At 38.9% G+C, this 24,304-nt stretch overlaps 1 protein-coding gene across 7 annotated transcripts in view; it reads right to left on the bottom strand.

Annotated features, from left to right (window-relative positions):
- Positions 1–340: 340 nt before the first annotated feature.
- Positions 341–24,304, bottom strand: part of SH3TC2 (SH3 domain and tetratricopeptide repeats 2) — a gene marked incomplete at its 5' end in the record, with an annotated part of 52,494 nt that continues 28,530 nt past the window's right edge. For 5 of the 7 annotated variants that reach the window (XM_081321456.1, XM_081321459.1, XM_081321458.1 and 2 more), the window contains 9 exons: positions 341–3,968; positions 5,800–5,996; positions 7,051–7,201; positions 8,464–8,586; positions 9,434–9,584; positions 14,534–14,714; positions 14,820–16,532; positions 16,629–16,670; positions 17,753–17,889. In XM_081321456.1, the coding sequence (XP_081177582.1) occupies positions 3,777–3,968; positions 5,800–5,996; positions 7,051–7,201; positions 8,464–8,586; positions 9,434–9,584; positions 14,534–14,714; positions 14,820–16,532; positions 16,629–16,670; positions 17,753–17,889 (2,887 nt within the window). In that variant the 3' untranslated portion in view covers positions 341–3,776. Of the gene's footprint in view, positions 3,969–5,799; positions 5,997–7,050; positions 7,202–8,463; positions 8,587–9,433; positions 9,585–9,678; positions 9,728–14,533; positions 14,715–14,819; positions 16,533–16,628; positions 16,671–17,752; positions 17,890–24,304 lie in introns of those variants that run through there. The other 2 variants (XR_014025648.1, XR_014025649.1) reach the window with 2 other exon arrangements.

The following is a 24,304-nucleotide window of genomic DNA, read 5'->3' as shown; positions in this document are numbered from 1 at the left end:
ATTAAAACCCAGAAAAGAAGCCAAACAATGCTCCTGGTGCATGTTCAAGTGCCCCGTAGGTTTTCTCATGGATTGTTTACATTAACTTTCTCAGAACTCCAAGGAAGTAAAATAAATAACCATAAACTTGAATGTCCAAATAAAGATTTGGGCTTTGGGAGTTTGGCAGACCTGCTTGGCATTACTGTGAAAAACTGCAGGCAGTGTCTTAACTCATCTTTCTAAGGTAGGCAGCAACCAGCGCAGAGAGCAGAAAAGTAAAATATTTTTCTCCTTTTATTTCCACCTATTATTCCAGCCATTGTCCAGTCAAGTCAAAGCAGGTAGAAATTTAGTCAAAGGGTAAATCTGTTTCTGTACAAGAAGAAAGATGTATGTACATATGGATATGAGAAAGAGATTGTGCATGCTATCATGAAGTCTTTTGAACTGCTTCAGTATTTTTTCAAAGGACATGTGTTGTTCAAATAATATATTCCGGCTTAAGTCATACTATACCATGACATCATTTAAATTTTCCCTTAAACAATAAAGGATAATTCTTTTGTGGTTTTTTGAGAAGCAAGTTTTTGTTATTGCAGTAGACTTGCAAATGTGTGTAGGATAAAAAATCTCGCTTTCTGTGGTTAACATTAGGAAATTTCATTTATATAGGATGTAGAGAAATGTACAGAAAAAATGTCATGTTTCTCAACATATCCAGCCATAGTTAAGTCTTAAAAGTTCAGACTGCTTAGAAGTCTTCATCAATTTCTTAACAGATTCTTGTTCTTAATAAGGACTGAAAGGTTTAAAGGAATTGAAAATACTGCATTTATTGCCCTCTAATGGTGTGACGAGCTATGGCACAAGTAAAAAGCAAATCTGTTTAACCAGTGATAACACCCACGATCATATATTAACATAGGTACAGAATCAGATCATTAGCTCATATCTGGAAGATGCTAGGTGGGCCTTTCAGACAAAACCTCAGATTTGCTATTGGAGGCATTTTTCATGCAAGGTAATAATGTGCCCGAAGTCATCTGCATAACTAATATGTAGTCTAACTTTGAGCCATGACCCTGTCATATTTAGTTATTTAAGTGCTGCAACATTTGTTCTGAGGTCATCGCGAATGGCTGTAGCAATGCTTTGTAGAGAATTGAAAAAAAATTATAATTATTATCCTGCTTCAGAATGGCTGCTGGTATAACTGAGACGATTTTCACAAACAATGTTAGTTTTATGAATACTTCTCCAGTTTCGTTGTGATGTGTCCTTCACCACTTTGATTCATACCTTTGTGCAAAACTCAACATTCAGATACAAAGCAGGACAGGGGAAATCCCCCAGGGTTCGGAGGGGGAGGGGAGGGAGGGAGGGAGAGAGAGAGAGAGAGCTTGCAACTGGTTTGTGTTTCTTCCTTAATATTCAAAACACAATCTGGCATAACCATTATTTATTGCATGGGGAATCAGGTCTGCTCTAAATGGTTCAGACATCCTATTCATCCCATAATGGAAATGGATGGATAAGCATCTCTAGAATATTCTTGGGGGAGGGAACAAAATAAGGTGAATTTGTGTCTGTGCTACATTTCACTTCAAGAGGAAAATCATGAGTGTTTCATGAAGCAAAATGATTTGATCGAAACAATCTGCGGCTCCCCAAAGGCTTTGAGCCCAGAATTGCTCCAAATTTCCCACCTGCTTATAATTTTTAAGGAAAAAAAATCAGGAATTTGGGAGTTATCCGACTATTGGTTCTGCAATTAGTTTGTTTACTTTTAAATTTAATTAAATCCGACGTAATCCTGGTCACACTCCTTTTATGGATCATACTTCTGTGGCATGCTGTTCAGAAGACAGATTCTCCTTGGCCCCTAAAAGATTTGTACCCTGACTTTAAAGAAAGCACAGTCCAACTACACAGCATCAAAATTGGGGCTATCTCAGTTCAGCTTCCCATGTTTAGCCCCGGTCATATTAAAATATTTCCACATGCAGAAATCCTTTGACTTCTCATTTGAACCTGAATATACTTGGTGGGGCTACAAGATGGTCTGTAAATCTGTAACATCTCAAAGCTAGCACAGCATTAAGCCTCCTAAGAATTTTAACTTCCTTTTTTGTTCTAAAAAAACACATTTCTATTCTGAAGAGAGAAAAAACAGCCTGAAAACAAATTTTGGATTCTTGGTTATGAGGACAGTCAATAGTTTACAGGCAAAAAGAAGTGTATGTCTTTATTTCCTGACTTTCTGTTAAAGAGATCAAGTCAATTTATCATGCATAGAGGTCATCTCATGTGTAGTTTGTTAACAAACCTTCATAATCCTGTGAGGTAGGCTGGGCAGAGAGCAAGCGATTCAAAGAAATCCAATGAGCTACATGTCAGATACAGCTATGGTAGTGTGGTAAGCATGCTCTTCCTGAGGCTATCTGACTGAAAGAATCTGAAAGTTTTGTAGTCACCTTCCAGCAGTATGGAAGCCCAATACGTCTGGCTGAGTATGGAGGTTTCTTTGCTTTCCCAAGAGGCTTCCAATCATGTCCTTCTTTCCTTCCTTCTCAAGATATATGGGAGCCATTTCCTTTCTTTTTCAGGATCAGTGAAGAGCTGGCAACGCAATCCATTAAGAAGGAAGGAGATACCTCTGAAGAGCTCTTTAACCATACTTAGGATATGGTATTCTGGATTCCATCCTTTCCAAAGGATACTTTTGAGATCTTAATTTAGTTTATTTGAAGTGTGAGGCAGATATTAATGAGAAACCAAAATAAATATAAATACTGATAAGTATTTGAGTTATACCTGGCACTTGGTGACTTTATGCATGCTCTTGCATTATTTTCTTGGCAATAATAGAGAAGAAATTTGTTGTGATGCTTTTTTTTATACACTTCATAGCCAGCTTGAACCCTGGGATTTCATGATGTTTTCCACTGAAACATAGATCTGGTTTTGCTTAGCTTTTTGAGCGGAGCCTTGGTTGGGGGGGATTCTGTCCCTTTCGTGGTCTAAGCAGAGATAACTGATAAAATACACAGGAACAAAGAATCACATTTGTTGCAAGAGCAATTTCTCACACTCTTTCTCTTTTGCTCCGGCTGTCAAGAGGCTTTCTGTTGATCGCTATCTTGTAAAGATCTTTGCCTTTTGGCGCTGAGGATGAATGGGTGCATGTTGAATATTCTCTCCGAGGATCAGCCCCATTTACTTCTTATCACAGACAATCTTATTTTTTCAGCTTTTATGATGTGCATTCATTATCTTGCTTTTTCTCCTTCTGTTCAATCATATTGATTCTCAGAGACTGCCTGGAGAAGTCTGCTGTTTTCTTGGTGAGGTTTTTCAGAAGTGGTTGGCTAAAGGGTGAAAGTGGCTGGCCCAAGGTCACCCAACTTGCTTTGTGCTTAAGGCAGGATTAGAACTCAGTCGCCCAGTTTCTAACCTAATGCCTTAACCATTACAACCAACTGGCTTTCAGTCTTGCTTTAACTGATTTTTTTTACACCCTCTAATCTCTTAAATAAGGCCCATGTATGTGAATGAAGTCTTCTTTACATGTAGCTGATAAAATAAATTTTTTTAAAAAATGAGCTTGCTTTTTCACTGACAATCACACATTAGCTGATGGCCAGTGTGTGTATCCATTGACAACAGCCCAGAAGATTTCTATTCATTCAGAAACACAAGGGACTAGGAGCACCAGATGACAATTCTCTTCTTTTCTTGGCAGACGGACAATGATGTCCTTTCATCATGAGCTGTGAACTCTATTAACAGATGGATCATACATCATGTCTTCCTTCGCTTAACCATCGGGCCCGATAGGTTGTCCACCCTCTTGGATTCTTATTTGTTTGGGAATCAGTAAATATTTGAGCCAACCTGGCTTGGATCTTGCCTTGCCAACTGCAGTCATCAAACTCAGTGGCAGCAGCCAAGGCCAAAAAGAAGTAACTGGCTGCATCTTGCTCATCCTGAGAATAAAAGGAAAGAGGTAAAAACTAAAGCACTGGAAAGTTCTTCCAGTCAAGGCTGAAAACATGGTAGGGACCGAAAGGAAAATGGCCTAAGAAAGAAAGAAAAACCTTTCAACACTCACTACAGATTGGAACCTTAAATGGTTTTTACAACTCTGTGTTATGACTCCCCACCCCATTTCCCCTCTCCAAAAACATCTTTACAACATAGAAATCTTGAAACTGGCATAACCCTGTACTTCGAGCAATTTTTTCCCCCAGTTTGGATTATAATGAGGCAAAATGAGGCCTAGCCTGATGGGGATTGGTGGGGTTTTTTATTTTTGGTGTCTTAATTTTAACTTGGTGTTTAGAATTTTATTCCAATTGTTTTAACTCGGGCAATCATTTAATCTCTTTTTAATGTTTGTATTTAGTATTTTATTCTGCCCTGTGAACCGCCCTGAGTCCTCAGGGAGAAGGGCGGTATACAAATATTATTAAATTAAATTAAAATTAAATTAAAATGTGGCAAGCAGCAATCCCAGTTCACCACTTACAAAGAGCAAATGAACGCAGACTTGATTGCTTGAAATAGCAATTAATTAATTTCATACAGACTAAGAACAATTAATGCGTATGAAATAATACAATGTGTATGAAGGGACATATGAGGAGCTACTGAAGGGATATGCTGGGGCTACTGAAAATCATATCCAAAGCAAGGGTATTTAGAAAGGGAGTAGCAATTGCAGAACAACATAAGGAGAGAATCAAAAGTAGAGGACAACAGGATGGCATATCATAAATCACAGCTGACAGCCTGCAAACCAAGCCACATGTAGTTCTTCCAAGCTGTGTGTGAAGCTTCCGGAGCCCTTCCAAATTAAAGCATATCAGATCTGGACTGAAAAACCTCAGAAGTAAACATGGCAGGAAAAGGGTTCAGAGAGTTCTAGGTTTTCATTGACCTGCTGCCGGCATCAAGTTCCCTCCGTCCAGTGCGCTCCCACAGAGTGGGCCTCCTCAGGGTGCCTCCGATCAGAGAATGTCGATTGGTGGCCCCCAGGGGGAGGGCGTTCTCTGTGGGCGCGCCAGACCTATGGAACCGCTTGCCGGTTGAGCTCCGGATGGCCCCCGACTTTCGCTCCTTCCGGCACGATTTAAAAACCTATCTATTTGAACAATCTGGCCTGCTCTGATGGGTTTGGGGTTGGATTTAGTTTTAACACACTTTTATTATTGTATTATATTGGGCATAATTATTTAATTCTTTTTAACTCTTTTTAACTTTTGTATTTACATTTTGATATTTATTGCCCTGTACACCGCCCTGAGTCCTTCGGGAGAAGGGCGGTATAAAAATTTAATAAATAATAAAATAATAATTTAGTAATTCCTTGGAGATATTTACATTCTGGCTCTGGCTGCTGTACGAAATGGCTATTTTAATTTGAAAGAAGATGAGGAATTATTGAATGTGTGAGAAAGGATCAAAGCAGTTCAACTTAGCTGAAATGGAATAAAGTAAAATTTAGCTTTTATCCTAGCTTTGAAGCATATCCCTTTGATTGATTTGTCATTCAAAGGCCAAAGTCTGGACATTAGCCTGAAACAAATAATATATCCCTTTTGTAAACTGAAAAAGTATTAACTGAACAAAGTGACATGGAGGTCCAGAAAATGGAATAGTTGCTGGCACTGCAGCAAAAGCAAACAAACAAAAAAAACACCCATTCAATATTTGCACAAGATTCTGAATATTTTCATTGTTAAGTGCAAAGTAAATCAAACCAGAACATCTTTACCAAAATGCAACAGGTCAGACATCACAGATGCTATATTTCACCTTTAATTTGTGGAAAGTGAGATCTCCCAGTCGGTAGTAAACCTTAGAGTAATATATGGCTTCTTGAGCCCCTTGCAATTCTGGTGAATGCAAAGAGAGCGTCCTCAAGTAGCAGTCTTCAGCCATCTCATACATTTGCAGAAGGTAATACACAGTTGCCAGCCGATGAAAGGCAACCAATTCTTGCAAATGGTCTCCTGGAACAAGAACAGTGTCAAAATGGCATAAATGACTATTTGGCAATTGTAAAGGCTGCAGCATTCGCAAATCCCCCCTTCCTCCTAGACCCCCCGAAAGACCATGTACTTCAATCCCCGAGCAGCACCATTTCAACTGCTTCCTGCCCAGTTCCTAGGATTTGGGAAGACTGCACCATGTTCCACTGCCACCACTTTTTTGCTCCCCCAGAAGTTAATGTGCAATGCCAACCCACATGCTGAAAAAGTTTTGCAGTAACAACCATAATAATAAATGCAAACAATTGTTTTATTTATGCATTTTCCTAATGTCATAAAATCAATGGCAATTCAATATGATAGGGAAGACATGCCAATTTCATGTGATAGGCATTAAACACTCCATTGCTGCAATCTTGAAAAATATGTATACAATGTTTCCATAGACACAATCGCTCTCAGCGGAAATGGAAAAAAAATTGAAGGGCAGATTCCTTGCTTGAAACACGATAATGTAGACTATTAAATTTCACTGCGATGAAATTAGACATGCCGTCTTCAAAAGCCTGTGCCTTGTTGCTCCAAGGTGAGCAGTTACACAACAAAATGAAGACTGTGAAAATGATAAGGATACGTGAAATAATCCATTTGATAGAAACACATTCCATTTGCTTTCAGTTAAGAATTTCTAGGCTATTGGTTGCAATATCACTGTCAACAAAATATTGTGTCCAAAAATCAAGCAATGTCTTGTACAACACATCTCTGACTGGGACATCAGCATCCTTTATCTGAGGAAGGATAAATTTATTTGGCAATTCTTTCCCAGTGGTTGTGAATTCATAAAATCCGCAAAGAGCTATTTCTTTGATTTTGAATGAAGTACAATAAATGCCCACTTACCTTTGTACTTTTAAAAACATTTACTGAGGCCAACCTGAATATTTTAAATTGACTTGGGTGACACCACCTTCTAAGAGATGTATGGTGGTTATTTTCTGTACTCACAAATTATTGACAATTTTCAGAATATGACTTAGGTATTCTTGCATTATAAACCTTGATTCCTTCCTACCTACATCCACGCTGAGTCTGACTGCCAAGGTAGCAAATTCCAAAGCATTTTCATAATTGTGGAGCCCAATTTGGAGTTCAGCTAGTTTGTTGAACACTCTCAACTCCGTTGTTGTGTCTCTCAGTTTCCTGGCCAAAGGTATAGCTCCTCCCTGGCAAAAAAAACACCAAACGATTTGTCACGGTGGTTTCATAACTTTCTACTCTCCATCCTGCCCCTGCAGCCCAACCAAGAGTCCCTCCGAGAGGTCACACAAAGCAAAGAAGACCTGACCATACATACAGTCTCTGTGATAATCATTTGCCATACCATCATTTTCTTATAACTGAAATGAACGTTATCTCACAGTTTTCAGATTTATAGGTAACGTGAAACACAACATGAACTTTAGATGAACCTGAGATCATTTTGCTTTTTGTTTCCTTGTTTTGTCCATCTGGATGGCTGCCCATTTGGCCTTTGCCTAGAAACAGGTTTAAGTCTATTAATCCAGCAAAATTAAAGCCGTCTGTCACTATAAATTTAACACAGTTTGCACACATTGTTTAATATGAAAGAAAAGGCTCCCCATTGGATTAATCAGACCATTATAGACTTTTAGAAAGTGGACAATATTTTTTCTAAAAAAAAAGTTCATTTCTTATTTTTAAAGATGAAAGGGCTACACATTTTCTCTTTTCTTTCTTTTTAAAAAGCACCACTTCATTAACACTTCAAACACTTAAAAAGAGATGGTAAGGCTTTGTTACTAAAAAAGCACACAAGAAAAAGAAAGAGAACTCCTGCTTACTTTGTGCTCAAAGATATTTAAGTAAAGTTCTTAAGAGTGTATCCTTCAGTACAGATGGAAGGGATCTTGTAAGGACCACCATCAAGTTGTCAAATGCCACAGTTGCACTGGACTGCATTTTTACCCTAGCAATCAGCAGCAGCAGCAACAACAATCTAGATTTCTAAAACAATGCTTTCCCATTGCTATATACCCTGAAGGTATCAGGGTTGAACTAGTGACCTTTTGCAGTCAAATCATATGTTGTATCAGGAGGGCATGAATAAAATAAAAGGATGATATGCAAAGAGCAACAACAAGAAAATTCCTCACCACAATCTTACTTCTACAATTAACAGCCACAACACAGTCAGTGGTCCTCTGACCTTCACTGCCATGCCTAACTATACCCCCAGATTCCAGGATGCTTATTTTCAGCCAGCAATATTAGCATGTAGAGGCACAGAAGGAATCACTGGAGTAGGTTGGTGGTTCCCCCCATGCCCCCCCCAAATGATTTTGGTCTGACGTTCATCTCATTTTCCACTTTCTACTTCTGCACACTTTCTTTCCATCAATGTTAGAAGCACCCAGTACTGGCAACCTCTAGAGGTGTTGATACAAATATATCTTGTAGTTGGTACCCTGTAATATTCCACTGCCTTATGCCTGTCCTTGATTCCATTGAAGAAGACATCTCCTGCCTCTTCGTATAATCCCATGGCCAGGTGTAGCTCTTTGGGTTTCAGCGCTGTCTCTATGGATGCCTGAAAAGGGGAACCGGTGAGGTTAACAGCTGAGGCAATAGGATCACGGAAAAAGGGTGAATGTTTGCTCAAAACAACTCAGGACACTTCAGTTGAGCTGCATCCATTTTAAGATACATAACAAAATACAGAACCCTTTGTGACATTTTCTATTTATTTCCATTGCAGAGACTTCACATCTCTGAAGGAAAAAGTGGAAAGTAGGTACAAAATTTTTTAAAGTATCTCCATACAGAGATTTCCATTGCTTGGTGATATGTACCCTCTTACAGCATTCAGTTCTCCTTTTTTGTAATTTGATGTTCATCATTCTAATGCTCTTCTACTCAAACCCCCTCTTACCTTTCAGTACCAAATCTCTGAAATCACCACATTACAAATCCAAATGTTGCTTATGAATCTAAATTCTGCACCCACAAATGAAAGTCATAGGTTTTCAGTATTAAATATTATATAACCCAATATTAAATATTAATATTTAATATGACCTAATATTAAGATAAGTGTGCGATATGTAACTGCATCTTTCGTTTAAAGCTTTGAGCACAAAACATGCATATGTGCAATACAGAAGATCTGTGATTCAGCCAAGATCCAGTCTATATATAATAGCTAGAAGGATATTTACTGCCATGGTTGGTGATGCCTTATATTGTTAGACACTGACTCAGCATCCTCATGTGCCAGACACAGATGAAAACTCACATTTTATAAAGAATGATCTATGTTATCCAATGATAGAAATCACACTTTTGCAATAATCTTTTACAAAGTGGTTGGGTAAAAAGCTGCAACTAGTAAAAAAGAACAGAAAGATACCAACTTAGAAAATAACTTTTTTATGTACCTGTAAATACATTTCCACAAGTTCATTCTCTTGCATTTGATAATAGAGCTTACCAGCCTGTAACCAGGCCTGGGCTGTTTTAACAGTTTCCTCCAGGTCAATAAATATTCTTAGGCTCTGCTTGGTTGAATCCAATGCCTGTTTCAAAGATCTGTTGGATTTACATGTATTTCATTATTAGTGAAACTCATGAATAGTTAAAACAAACCACCTCATTTTGAGCCACTCTATAAAACATCACTTACAAGAAACTGAATTCTGACCTTCACACAGGCTGAATTCTTTCCTTTGGTCCTAAATCCAATGAAGAAATTATTTTAAGCAGATGAAACTTTAAATTCGTCCTTAAATAAGTCCTTGTTCTAAAGATATCGCTCTTAATGGAAGACAACTGGACTGCCACTAATGTTTCATGATAAAATGGTGTCATACTATGTGATATAAGTTTCCCCTATCTGCCATGTTGGAGATTCACTATCAAAGGAGTTTCTAGCTGATGCATGTTCTGATCACTACACATGACACATGTGAAATGTAAATCTATGAATACACAAACCTGGGATATGTTGCTCTCATCTTGCAAGGTATGGGATATCTGTTCACTGATACATTATGGTATCATTTTTTCTGTCACTTGAAATAGAAGAATTTTACCCAGCTTCCAAATAGCCCAATTAAATGTGGACTACCAGGGACTAAATTTGAGAGAGAGAGAGAGAGAGAGAGAGAGAGAGAGAGAGAGAGAGAGAGAGAGAGAGAGAGAGAGAGAGAGAGAGAGAGAGAGAGAGAGAGAGAGAGAGAGAGAGAGAGAGAGAGAGAAGAAAGAAAGAAAGAAAGAAAGAAAGAAAGAAAGAAAGAAAGAAAGAAAGAAAGAAAGAAAGAAAGAAAGAAAGAAAGAAAGAAAGAAGGAAAGAAAGAAAGAATGAAAGAAAGAAAGAAAGAAAGAAAGGAGGGAGGGAGGGAGGGAGGGAGGGAGGGAGGGAGGGAGGGAGGGAGGGAGGGAGGGAGAATAATTTCAACAGAACATTAGCTGGCTCTGAGGTTCTTATGACAAAAGAACAATCACTACATCACAAGCTGTTAATAATTTATCCTAATGTGATATAGCATCATATAATATGATATCATTTGACATGATGTCATGTGATATGATACTCATATAATTTCTGGAGTGTGATAGTTCCTTAAACAGGAATTGGTATAGCACAACCTGTTACTAGAGGGCATGCCTACTTGCATATTCCTAAAACATTCTTATTTCTATTGTTAATACAACTACCAACTATTAATGTTAATTGTTGAATGGTAACCCCCCTAAAAAAGAAGTCATATAATCTATGGAAAACACACATGAAGGAAGAGGACAGGATCTGTAGCAAGAGCACATAATAAGAAATAACTGAAAGGTGATTATAGCTAAATCTAAGTTGTTGTTATATGTAAAATCCATTCCATTATGAACCCTACTACACCACCAAAAATTAACATTAACCCTAAAGCTGCAAGAAACGCATTCAAGAGATTTAAAAAATAATAAGGAAAAAGGTTACTTGCTTTTATTTTAATTATACAGCTTAAAAATCATGTTACGAAGAGATAGTTTCCAAGATTTTGGATAGCACAGGAAACCCCAGCATATATAACATGGCAAACAGCTTCCTTCAAGCATAACATCTTGAAGAAAGGTGAGAAGCAAGCAGAAAACAATCCACACTCTTTAGTTTGCCGTGTTCATTTCCCTCTTCCTCAAAAAATTTCAAGCAGCATCATTTTTATTATCTTCCTTTCATACCAACTCTTGTGTGGCATGTATTCAGAATAGTGCATGCATTCATTCAAGGGGCATGATCGTATGCCACTGACCTCTTTGTGCTTCTTTATGTGACCTGTGAGTCTTTAAAGCTAGAGAATTCTCGCTGTTGCCTTGGCCGAGAGATATAGGCAGTGCTATTCCTTCTGCTAACCTTTCCTCAAAGATTTAAGCTTTAGATTACAGAGCAACTGCCAGGCAGCACTGCAAGTGAACCAGCCACAATCTTCAGAGATCAAGAGGGCAGGCCATTATTTCTCAGCCTTGGCAACTTTACCAAGTGTGGACTTCAACTCTTAGAATTCCTCAGCCAGCTGGAGAATTCTGGGAGCTGAAGTACACACATCTTAAAGATACAAGGTTAAGAAACACCCTGGTTAAGATACAAGGATGACTCACACCCTGGACGGTATCTCTTTACTCTCCTACCATCGGGTAGGAGATATAGGAGTATAGCCAGCCGCACCAACAGGCTGAAAAATGGCTTTTATCCGTGGGCTGTTAGGCTTTTGAACGGGAAATAATTTTTATAAACTTTATGCAGAATTGACTTGCGAGGCCGGTGTGTGGTGCAATTAGTTCACATGGTGTAATAAGATGGAGGTTTGTTGTCACTGTGAGTTGGGGGGTGGGAGCACGAAGGGAGGCTCAGCTAATCTCAATGTATACATGGTTGTACTTTGACAATAAAGGTTCATTTTTTTTTCATTTTTCAACTCTGCGGGTAGACACATCTTTAGATCCATGGGGTACCTCCATCTCTGAAACCAATGTGCTGTTTGCATCCAAAGTCAACAATGGCTGTGCTAGCAATGCCTCTGACTTCCTGAAAAAGTAAGATTTCTAAGGGTCCCTCTCCCCTTTTAGAGTTATGTGAACACTGCCTCGTTGGGAAGAAGCCTACTGCTTTGGGGAAAATATATCTTTGAAACAGGTAATTGGAAACAACTTTGATATTTATAAGTAGGTAATTGGGAAAAGGAATAACCTTGAGAAAGAAAAGGAAGAACTGCTATGAAGACAGTGGTCAGATAAAAAGAAATCTGGGTCTGGACAGATCTGTAATCTGAGTAAGCATTTCAGATAAAACTCTCCCTAGTTCTCAGGAACAGAGGTCCCCAACATTTTGAGCACCAGGGACCGGTTCTGTGGAGAGAGGTTTTTCTGCGGACCGGAGGGGGTGTGGTTTCATGTACTGCCTGCATCCCACAGATGGGGCTTTGCTTGTTTGCACGGACTGGTTTCTGGCATACCGTGGCCCAGTGCTGGTCCATGGACTGGGGGTTGGGGCCCCCTGCTCAGGAAGATAACTAAAGGAGGAGGAAAGTACATTTATACTTGCAAGATTCTGTTACTATAAATTTTCGTCCTGTGCGCTCCCACAGAGAGGGCCTCCTCAGGGTGCCACCGCTCAAGGAATGTCGGCTGGTGGCCCCCAGGGGGAGGGCGTTCTCAGTGGGTGCGCCAGCACTCTGGAACTGCTTGCCAACCGAAATCCGGATGGCCCCGACCTCCGCACCTTCCGGCGCGACTTAAAGACTTACCTGTTCCAGCAGTCCGGCCTGGCCTGATAGCTCTAATTGGGGTCCCAGTTTGTTTTTACCATTGTTTTTCACTATTGTTCAATCTGTATACCCACCTTACTCTGTACACCGCCCCGAGTCCCTCGGGAGAAGGGCGGTTTATAAAAACAAACAAATAAATAAATAAATAAATAAATAAATATATAAGTCAGGTTTCCAAAACTGGTCTACCTTGGAGGCTGATAAAGTACAGTGATTGACAGTCAGAAACAATGGGAGGAGATTAGACCTTAATATTGTTTTAATTGAATTCTTTTCCTTTTTATATTTGTTATTCTCTCTTTTTCCCTTTGCTCTTTTCTTTCTTTTATATAATTATGTGCATTTATTTTTAGAACAATGACAAATAGCAATGTTATCAATATTAATCTTTAGAATGTTATAGTGATTTTAACTTTTTTCTTAAGATAATATATGGAATCTAGGTCTACGGATTTAATGAATAAATTAATGAAATATTGTGTTAATGAACCTTAAATTTTATAATTATCAATCTTTCTTTGCTGATATTTATTTATTCCCTATATTTTTCCTACATTTTTTTATGTCGTTACTTATTCTATTGTTTAAATGTTTCAAACAAATTCTTTATTAAAAGAAAAAACAAACAAACAAAGGAAAAGGTGGCAATCTGAAGCAAGTGAACCACTATGTAAAACCTAGCTTGAAATATCTGGTGACATATACATTTCTCTCCTGTGCATGCAAACACTCTTTGTATCCTGGTTCTTGTATGTAGGTCCTGTGCTTTTCTTTCAGCCATTTGTAACACCGCATATTAACATGATTACACTTGTTAACAAATGAGCTCTGAGCTGAATTCAGAGTAAATACATTGACATCTGCATCTGAGTGCAGAATTGTTTCTATCCCCCCCTTTTTTAAAAGCAAGGAAGTCTGTGTATTTATTTTCTTTTTGCCTCTTTCCTTATATTCAAGATCTCTCTCTCTCTCTCATCTGTATTTTCTGGCAGCTGAATATATCATACAACTAAGGAAGTGACTTCTGGTTTACCAAGAGAAAACATGCTTTGCTTTAAAGTGTCACAGATGTTAATCCATGCTAATTTTCCCAGAGACCAAGACAACTGAACACGGGAGAAGGTTTCATTCCTCCTACATGATACATGTACAGTAAACTGATAATAACAAATGAGTGTTATTAAGATTTTTTCCCCTTCTTTCCAAAATGTTCAAAGCATCTGACGTTAAAATCAGTGGCAGAGAATACATTAAAAACTAATGAATCTTTTTGAAAATTTTCTGAATTTTCTGCTTTATGATCTAGTGTTCAATGGATTGTGAACAGTGGAACTCATGCTATTTGGGCTCAAAGACAACAATGTTCTAGAATTTCATGCTTTAAATATTATTGCTTTTCTCTTGAGGATGATAAAAGGAAGGAGAATATTTGTAGCTCAGGGGTTGAAATGAGGGGTCCTTGGTGATTGCTTGTTTTTTTGCAGATGTTTCATTACCCTGACTAGGTAGCATCATCATGACATAATATCAGGTAACATGATGTTGCCTAGTTAGGGTAATGTAATGTCTGCAAGAAAACAAGCAAGCTCAGAGAGCACCAATGATAAAAAGAAATTGCTTTAATAACAAAATCCAATGAAATCAAAATACCGTTCAAAATATTGTAACACTTTTGGTCCCAGTCATTATTTTAACATTTAACAGGGAACACGAATGCTGACTCACCTGGGTGTTTGTAAACTTTGGTAGAGCTGGCTGAGGACCTGGAGAAGGTGGCCTTCTTTTTCTCTGTCCTGGAGATGCCGAGCTAGGAGAACGTGGTGCTCGTGGTATAGAATGGAGGCTCTGATATCAGGATGCACTTTACTATAGAAATGGCAGAGGGACTCAGTGACATGAAGTTGACCTACATGGCATCAGGTAGGATAGAGATATTTTTTTTAAAAAAATTGCCAAATAAATAACACACTTGTCTTGACGTGAACAATTTCCCCTAAGAATAAGTACTCACTTATCACATTTTGAGTCTTCAAGGCAATGGCCAAGGCCAGCTCATAAAAGATGATGCTTTCTTCTGCCTTACACCTCACTAGCTTGGACTGAGCTACCCATAACAAAATGTGCACCAGTTCCATCTGTGTATCATCACCGTCCTGGAGTTCAAAATACAGCTGAATGGCCTGGAGAAAATAGTATTCGCCTAAATAGTAAGCCCCCAAAGATGTGACCAGGCAACCAAAGTTGGCTAAGGCAATGGCTTGGTTACGCTGATTTCCATTCTCCTGCGCTTTCTTCAAGGCCCATAAGTAGTTCTCTGCTGCCTTTTGCACCTGCCCTTCTCTTGTAAGAGCAATGGCTAATAGATTGTGAACGGCCCCATCTTGTGTGACACTGTCTGTCTGCCGCAGAGAACACAGGAGGTATTCCATGATCTCTGAGGTCTTTTCTGGTAGGCTGTTCAAAATAAACAACCACCCCAAAGAAAGGGATGCTTCAAATGCTTCTTCTTCACCCATCACTTTACCAAGGACAACGGCTTGGTTGCAGTAATGCACAGCCTTTTCTAGCATGCCATATTTGAGGTACAGTTTGGATAAAAGTGCACACAAGGCTTTTTCAGTTGATACAGTCCCAGCTTCGTGGGAGAAGGACAACCCACAGTGCAGATAGAAGCAAGCCACTGCTGAGATGCTGTTGTTGCTTTTCTCTTGGACTTTCAAGAGTTTAGAGGTGTTTGCAAGGATGAATCCAGCTCTCCAAATGGGTGTGAAGCCACCTTTTATATTGCTGGGGGACAGCATTCTAGCAGCTGCTAAAGCTACATGGGGCACATACTTTTTCCCATACAGATAGGCAAGAAAAGGCATTGTATCTAAAGGAAATGCACTGGTAGCCTGGCTGGTGAGCTGTGTGTTCAGAAACTGCAAACGTTCTGCAAAAGGAAGGACCTCATCATATTTGCCCAGGTGCAAGAAGAGTCTGACAATGAGGAAGCAGGACCGAATCTCCATTGTTGTGTTGCCTACAGCAATGGCTTCTCTCAGGATATACATCATAACCTCTAGTTCAGTCTCAGAACTGAAGCAGTGTCCAGACATGCAGGCCAGAAGTGTCATCCCTTTCCCAATCACAGCTAAGAACTTTTGCTTCATCTTTTGCTTTAGATAAATGGCAGCAAGGTTTGCATGCAATGAGGTAAGCAGAGGTAGATCTTCAAACCCCTTGTCCATAGTATTCATGGCTTCCTCAAAGTAGACTCGCGCTTGGGAGAACTTGGCCTTCCTGACACAGAGACGGCCCAAAAGATAACATATCCGAATGTGAGCCCAAGCAAGGTGGCCCCTCTTAGCCCAGTTCCTGGATGTCTCCAGATATATGACTAACTCCTCTTCGTTGGTGAAACCATAGAATGTAGAAGTGAGGAAGGAAAAGGAAAGGTCATAGAGACTTTGGAAATGAGGCACATAGCTATCTTGATTGAGGAAAGTCAGCATAGGATCAAACACATCACAGTCTTCCATATGCCCAGCATTTAGATCAATAAAGAACTTGGGGTCATCAAGGTCATCTGGCTCTGGCAGAAGTAAATGCTCAAGGGTGGAAGGTGAAGATTCAACCACTGGAGTTGACTTCTCAGAATCAGTATGAGTAAATAAACTGTTATAAGATTGCTTCCCCCAATTTTCAAACATCCAACCATTCTTATGTCCATATACAGCAGCATCTGAAAATGATCAATAAAACACAAAGATATGATTCCTTTTATGGTCATACATTTCAGGGGAAAAAAACATTCCATTTCCCTTTCAACCACACTCACCTGATGGTCTTTGTGGGTACATTGCAATAGGTTCAAAGCCATCTGTGTAATCAAGAAAAAGGAAAGAAATATGCAAGATCAAAAGTCAAACTTCAAACTTGGCATTATAACAAAAAACTTAAGTTGCTTCATTCAAAACATACACAAGAAAAAATGAAGTCCAATCTTAGCTTGGGAAGGAAGAAACAAGAAAAGAATAAGATGAGTGTAAGGGATATAAAGCTAAAGTATATGACTGTACTACAATGAAGGAAGAGTATACTGTAAATTCTGAATTAGGTCATCTTATTCATTTTCTTTTAAGGGACGGGGTGGCTCATTGGGTTAGGACGCTGAGCCTGTCGATCAGGTCGGCAGTTTGGCGGGTCGAATCCCAAGTGCCGCATAACAGAGTGAGCACCTGTTACTCATCTCAGCTCCTGCCAACCTAGCAGTTCGAAAGCACGTAAAAATGCAAGTAGAAAAATAGGGACCACTCCGGTGGGAAGGTAACAGCGTTCCGTGCGCCTTTGGCGTCTAGTCATGCCAGCCACATGACCACGGAGATGTCCTCGGACAAGCGCTAGCTCTTCGGCTTTGAAACGGAGATGAGCACCGGCCCCTAGAGTCGGAAACGACTAGCACGCATGTGCGGGGGAACCTTTACCTTTACCTTTTTATTCATTTTCTACATTGAAAATGTCATTAGAAATAATAGAAAATTCTGTTCATTCCTATTGTTCAACTACCCTTTGATGTGGCAGAGTACAGGCACACTTTGGAGATACTGCAAATTCAGTTCCAGACCACCACAATAAAGCGCATATTGCAATAAAATGAATCACACAATTGTTTTGCTTTCCCATTGCATATAAAAGTTATGTTTTACACTCTATCTAGTCTATTTAGTGTGCAATAGCATTAGGTCTAAAAAATTGTACATGCCTTAATCTCATCCTACTATGTCTGCTAAGAACTAAAGCTCATAGAGATCATCAACATGACATCAAACTATCTCCTGAGTATTTTGCAAAGATAATATTCTATCAGAAGATGAATAGTATAAAGATAGGGAGCAGCAGGAAATCTGGGAACAAGAAATAAGACATTAGAAAGAGACAATATCCAGAGACATGGAAACATACCAAGTCTATATACAGAGGTGATGTCTGTCTGTGCCCATTCATTAAGAAGATTACTGTAATATCCCTCATTGTCATTACATGGAGCCTGGAGGAAAGCAGAAATTTCTTCTTCACTAAAAAACACTGGGCTCTTTCTCCTGCATTGGGGAAGAAAAGGCAGAGAATGACCAGCCAGTGCTGAATATTTTTTATGTTCCCAGAGCCCACTTATCTTTACGATGGTATTGAATATCTGTAGCTCAGGTGTGGGATGAGGATGGAGGTTCGTTCTCTGAGCTTGTGTGTTGGTTTCTGAATGTTTCAATACTGACATCTCCTAAACCAGAGGTCCCCAACCTTTTGGGCACCAGGGACTGGTGCCATGGAGAAAGGTTTTTCCACGGACCAGAGGGGGTGAGGTTTTGAATACTGCCTGCATCCTGAGGATGGAGCATTGCTTGTTTGTGCGGCCTGCTTGCTGGCATTCTGCGGACCGGTGCTGGTCCATGGACCGGGGGTTGGGGACCCCTGCCCTAAACTCCCCTGAAGACATTACCTAGCCTAGTAATGAAACATTCAGAAACCAACCCACAAGCTTGAAGCCCTAAGCTCCATCCTCACCACTTACCTTTTTCCTGCTGGAAAATGCAGAAAGAAAAATCCAGATCCTGCAATCTAGTATTAGACTAGAAGAATTCAAGCAGAAGCCCCCACTCATTCCCAAAACTAAGGAATGATCTTGCATTAAGCATTTAATGATAATAAAACCAACCCCATAGGGTCATTGCTGAAAAAAATGTAATAGAAGGATAAATGGATACAGTGAATGTGGAAAATGTATACAAAGCAAGGTATTTGATTGACATCCTGAGTTATGTTTTTAAAAAGGCCCTTGAAAACATCTCAGCTATGTCTTGTTCTGCAGTTCAAGGTCCATTTTTTCTTCCTATGGCAAGGAGGTATCACTTAACAGTAAGTATAGAATGGATTTAAACACACACAGAGAGAGACTAAAGTCATTCAAAATCTTTTCTGGTCGTGATGCTTGCAATGAAGTTTTAACAAATGCAACCAAAGGAAAAATATATTAGAAGTATACATGGAGAGAGACAAGTATTGTATCTATTATTCAACATAGCTGTTCAGAATGACATTTATACAGGTGAAAGTATTGATTAGGGAACATGTTGTTAACATAGATGATTGATTTGAATACATTTATTTTTTACTGTAGCATTTCTCAAAGGTGTTTGCTGTTGTGTCACTTTTTCAGAAATTTTCTCATATTTTTAAAAACTGCAGAACCTATAAACTTTAGGGTTTTATATGTTTTTTGGTTTCCCATATTTCTGCAATAACAACAGGAGCTGAACTGATTTCTTACATTATATTAATGTATATACCAGGAGAATACAAACAATAAACCAATAAAAGGATATTTATGGAATACTAGTTGGTGAATTCTCCGTATCTTCAACCAAGAGGACTGAGTAATTGAGGACTGATACTACTGATATAATAATAGGCGCCAATTTTCATACCAAGGTGCCAATTCTACAAATACACAAGTGTTTGGAGGTGGCAACCATGGCACAATTTATATATTTGTTATATTGTTAATTGTACTATATACTATACACAATTGACTAGTGGAGCAGCTTGCCTTCATAAGTTGGTGTGCTTCATCACTGGAGGTTTTTAAGAAAAGACTGGATAATGATTTATTTGAAATGATATTATTATTAATTTTATTTGTATACCGCCCTTCTCCCGAAGGACTCGGATATGTCTTGCTTGAGCAGGGGGTTGGACTAGAAGACCTCCAAGGTCCTTTCCAGCTCTATTCTGATTGATAGATGATATTTGCATCAGATGATGTGACCCAAGTACTGAGTGGTAGCCTCCTAACATGTCACACATCATTCTCCCTTTGTGTATTATTGCTGTATGAAAACAGTCTAAAGAGATTACAACTAAATAAACCATTTATCAGACCTATGAACTGTTTTCCTTTTGGATGATACATGAAAATAAATGTAAAGGCACAAAAAGTTCCCATGGCATTTATCAAATCCAAAATTATCTTCCCAGCTTTATTTTTTTTAAATTTTTTTATCACGTTTAGTTTTACATATAAATGTTAAAATTCCTTTGCTATTAAATGAATAAGATATATAGCAAATACTGTTCTTCAAATACTGTTAACAGGCATCACTGATTATACTTAGATATTTTATGTAAAATGTAAGTTTCTGGTTTCAATCATTTAGCGTGCAATTCAATGACCACTTATCTGGAAGTAAATCTCATTGGAAGATACGTAAGTTTAGGCATTAACAATCCATAAAAACTGGCAAAGAAATATAACACAGAAGAAGACTCCTTTCAGGGCATTAGCAAAGTTACCATCTTGTGGAAGACAATAACGACACCTTGTGGCCACCACAATTTCACATGACTGCAAAGTTTTTACAGACAAGACATTAACTCAAAAAAAAAATAAAAAAAATTGCACTTGGTAGAAGCGTACTCTCATTTGTCTTTGGCACACATAAGTATTTATTTATTTAGTTAGTTTCATTAGGCGTCTGACTCCAGTGGAAGTAATAGGAAATAAAATCATAATATCTACCCAATAAATTGTGTTTAAAAAAAAAACCCTGGCTGCCCGCGGCTCAGCTGTTTGTTTTTTTGCCCGAAACAGCGCCGATCAGCTGTTCGGGCGAAATTGAAGCCCCCTCCTCGGGAGAAGAGGAGGGGGTGAGGCCCCAGGTAGGGGTAGAGTTCTCCGAGGCCGCCTGAGCTTTGAGCTTGGGCGGCTGAAGGATCGAACTCCCCCGAAGCCTGGGTTGCTCCCAGCTGGCCGTCGTCTCTGCTCCGAACTTCCTGGAGCAGAGCCAGGCGTCTGCGAACCAGCCCTGCCTGATGAAAGGACTATGATTTAAAGGAGCAGGCAGAGCGGTACAAGAGGAAAAGGTGAAGAGGACTATTTTACTGTACTCTCTAACTTGTTGGACTTTTTAAACTTTAATTGAAAGTGCGTCATAATTGAGGATTAAAAGATGGCGGCTAAACCTCCCTCTAAAACTCTTCGGAGTGGAGGATCCTCGCCGGTGCAACAATCATCATTACAGGCATTGCACCCTCCTGAAGTGCTGACATCGAAGGATTTGCGAGATGCCTTGGATAAACATGCCCAGGTACTTTTGGAATCAATTAATCAATCAATTGCTGATAAATTTGCACAGATGGAGGAGAAATTGGAGAAATTTGAGGAAAGAATGGAAGAGAGGATGGAACAGAAGTACAGCGTGATGAAGGTAGACATTTTGACTTCAGTGCATAAAGTGGCGGAATGTGTGGAAGATTTAGATGAAAAAGTGGATGATTTGGCTCAAAGGAATGCTATACTAGAAGTAAAAGCACGGGAGAATGAAATTGAAAGAGGCAAGTTGGAAAGGGAGTTAAGCCATGCCCAATATTACCAGATGCAGTTTGCTGTCAGAATTAGAGGCTTAAAAGAGAATGTTAAAGAAGATTTAAAGCAGCTGATCTCTGAGGCTCTCGAAGGGGTATTGAACCAGCCAGCATCTGAAATAAGAGCAGCTATGGATAAAGTGTTTCGGGTGAATTCATGGATTGCCAGACAGAGAAAGTTGCCTAGAGATGTGGTGGTTTATTTTGCAAAAAGAGAAATTAGAGATCAAGTTATACAAGCTGCCTATGATGCTAAGGTTGTGATTGCTGAACAAGAAGTCTTGGTTTTAAAAGAAATTCCTCCAAGGATTTTAAGGGGAAGAAAGGACTATACATTTCTTGTGCAAGAGCTCAAGCAAAGAGATATAAGGTTCAGATGGGAGATTCCAGAGGGGCTGATGGTGATGTATGAAGGTAAAAGGTATAGGCTGACTACTGTGAAACAAGCACGTGATTTCTACAATAATGTTTTAAAAGCAACCTCATTAACGCTCCTGGAAGCTGGAAAAGGATCTGGAGAAGAAGAACAACAAGAGGAGGAAACAGAGGAAAATGGTGCTGGAGGAGATCAAGCTACAATCTCTTTGGATGATCCTAGAGAGCAAAGAGTGACGCGTGCTGCTTTAAAACGAGCAAAGAAAATAAAAGAACAAGATCAGCAAAAGTCTTCAGATTCTTCACATCGCATTCATAGCCAAGCTGTGGGAGGAGCACGGCCTAAAGTAACCAGTCCTATCAAAGCTGTGGTCCAAGAGCTTCTCGAGGATATACATGGCAACTAAATTTTTAACCTGGAATGTTAATGGACTAAACTCACCGCAGAAGAGGAAGAAAGTTTTTCAATATTTAAAACAATTTAAGATAGATGTTATATGCCTGCAAGAAACGCATATTAGAGTTTTGGATCAAAAGTATTTATTGAACTCGAGGCTGGGTACGCAATTTGTTGCTTCTGCAGAGAATAAGAAAAATGGAGTGGTTGTTTATGTTAAAAGTGCCTTAACAGCGGACCTAATTGAAGCAGATAAGCATGGAAGATATGTTATGATCGAGCTGTTGTTTGAAGGTAAAAAGACGCTTTTAGTTGGATTATATGCTCCAAATCAACAACAAGCTGACTTTTTTAGTTTACTTCATACAAAGCTTACCCAGTTGGATTATAAATCCTTTATTTTTATGGGGGACTCAAGTACAAAAAGAGGGGATTAACCAACTGATTACAGAAGAAGAAATTTTTACAGCTATTAAGGAACTGAAGGTGGATAAAGCACCAGGCACTGATGGCTTGACTGCGGCCTATTATAAAAACTTACAATTAGAGATGATAAAACCGTTAAAGGAACTGTTCCAGACAATCCAGAGGGGGGGAAAGGTGCCCCCGTCTTGGAGAACAGCTTTTATCTCTTTGATTCCGAAGGAAGACCAGGATGCTACTTTAGTTAAAAATTACAGACCGATATCGCTTTTAAATACAGATTATAAGATATTTGCTAAGGTTTTGGCTAATAGACTGATGAGGGTTCTGCAACAGGTGATTCATGGGGACCAAACGGGGTTTATTAGTGGAAGACAAATGAAAACCAATGTGAGACATATAGTTGATGTGTTAGAGTTTTTGGAAAGGCACAACCAGATCTCTGCTGCGCTAATCTTTTTAGATGCTGAAAAGGCTTTTGATCAATTGAACTGGCAATTTTTGTTGAAAGTTTTAGACAAAATGGATTTTGGGGAAAATTTTTTACAACCGATTAGGGCATTATACCAAAAACAAACTGCCCGAATTATAGTTAACAATAGTTTGACAACAGTATGTAATATTGAGAAGGGCACAAGGCAAGGCTGTCCGCTATCGCCCTTGTTATTTATATTAACATTAGAGATACTATTGGTTAAGATTCGGAATTCGGGAAAAATTAAGGGGATACAAGTTGGAGATCAGGATTACAGATTGAGAGCATTTGCAGATGATCTGGTTGTTACAGTGACCCAGCCAGAGAACTCTGTTGTGGACCTGATGGAGATAATAACACAATATGGGAAGGTTTCTGGATTTAAAGTAAATATACAGAAAACTAAAATTTTGGCTAGAAATATGACAGTTTCGCAGAAGGCTCTCCTAGAAGGATTAACTGGATTTGAGATTGTTAAAAGGGTTAAATATTTGGGGGTGATTTTGTCGCCCTCTAATACAAAGCTATATAAAAATAATTATGAAAAGTTATGGGGGAAAATTCAAAAAGAACTGGAGAGTTGGGAAAAATTGCAATTGTCTTTGTTGGGACGGATTGCAGCAGTGAAAATGAATGTCCTGCCCAAATTTTTATTCTTATTTCAAATGATACCGATTCTTAAGAAAGACTCTAACTTGGAGGAATGGCAGCGTGGTATCAATAAATTTGTGTGGGCAGGGAAAAAGCCACGAGTTAAACTTAAGATTATGCAGGATACTCGTGAGAGAGGTGGCCTTAAAATGCCTAATTTTAAATTATATTATGAAGCTGCTGCACTAGTAGGAATAAGTGATTGGATTAATTTGACACAATCGAGGTTATTAAATCTTGAGGGCCATGATCTGTTGTTTGGCTGGCATGCATATTTGCTGTATGATAAGAAGGTAGATACTGTGTTTAGGATGCATATTTTAAGACAGGCATTGCTGAGAGTTTGGAAGAAGTATAGACATAAGTTAAGCAGCAAGATACCATTGTGGGCAATCCCAAAACACGCAATAGAAAATATACATGCTGGTTTCAAACATGATGAGACTACTTACAAGGAAATTTTAAGTTTGGAAAGGAATATTTGGTGCTTGAAATCATATAGTTTCTTGCGAGAAGAGAAGGTTGTTCAGACTTGGTTTCAATATATTCAGTTACAGGCCAGGTGGAAAGAAGATCAAAAAAATGGATTTGCAACGACTGATGAAAATTTGATAAAGCAAATTAGAAATCAAGGACCAGCACATATTAAACGGATATATCTTGCATTGATAGAGATCGATTCAGAAACAGAGCTTGTTAAGGATTGTATGATAAAATGGGCCCAAAACATTCAGGAAGTTATTACAATGGACACGTGGGAAAAGATCTGGGTGAG

Source organism: Vipera berus (assembly GCF_964194415.1).
Source record: "Vipera berus genome assembly, chromosome: 2".
Taxonomy (NCBI): domain Eukaryota; kingdom Metazoa; phylum Chordata; class Lepidosauria; order Squamata; family Viperidae; genus Vipera; species Vipera berus.
Note: the sequence above shows the minus strand (reverse complement) of the source record. Positions and strands in the feature narration are given on the sequence as shown.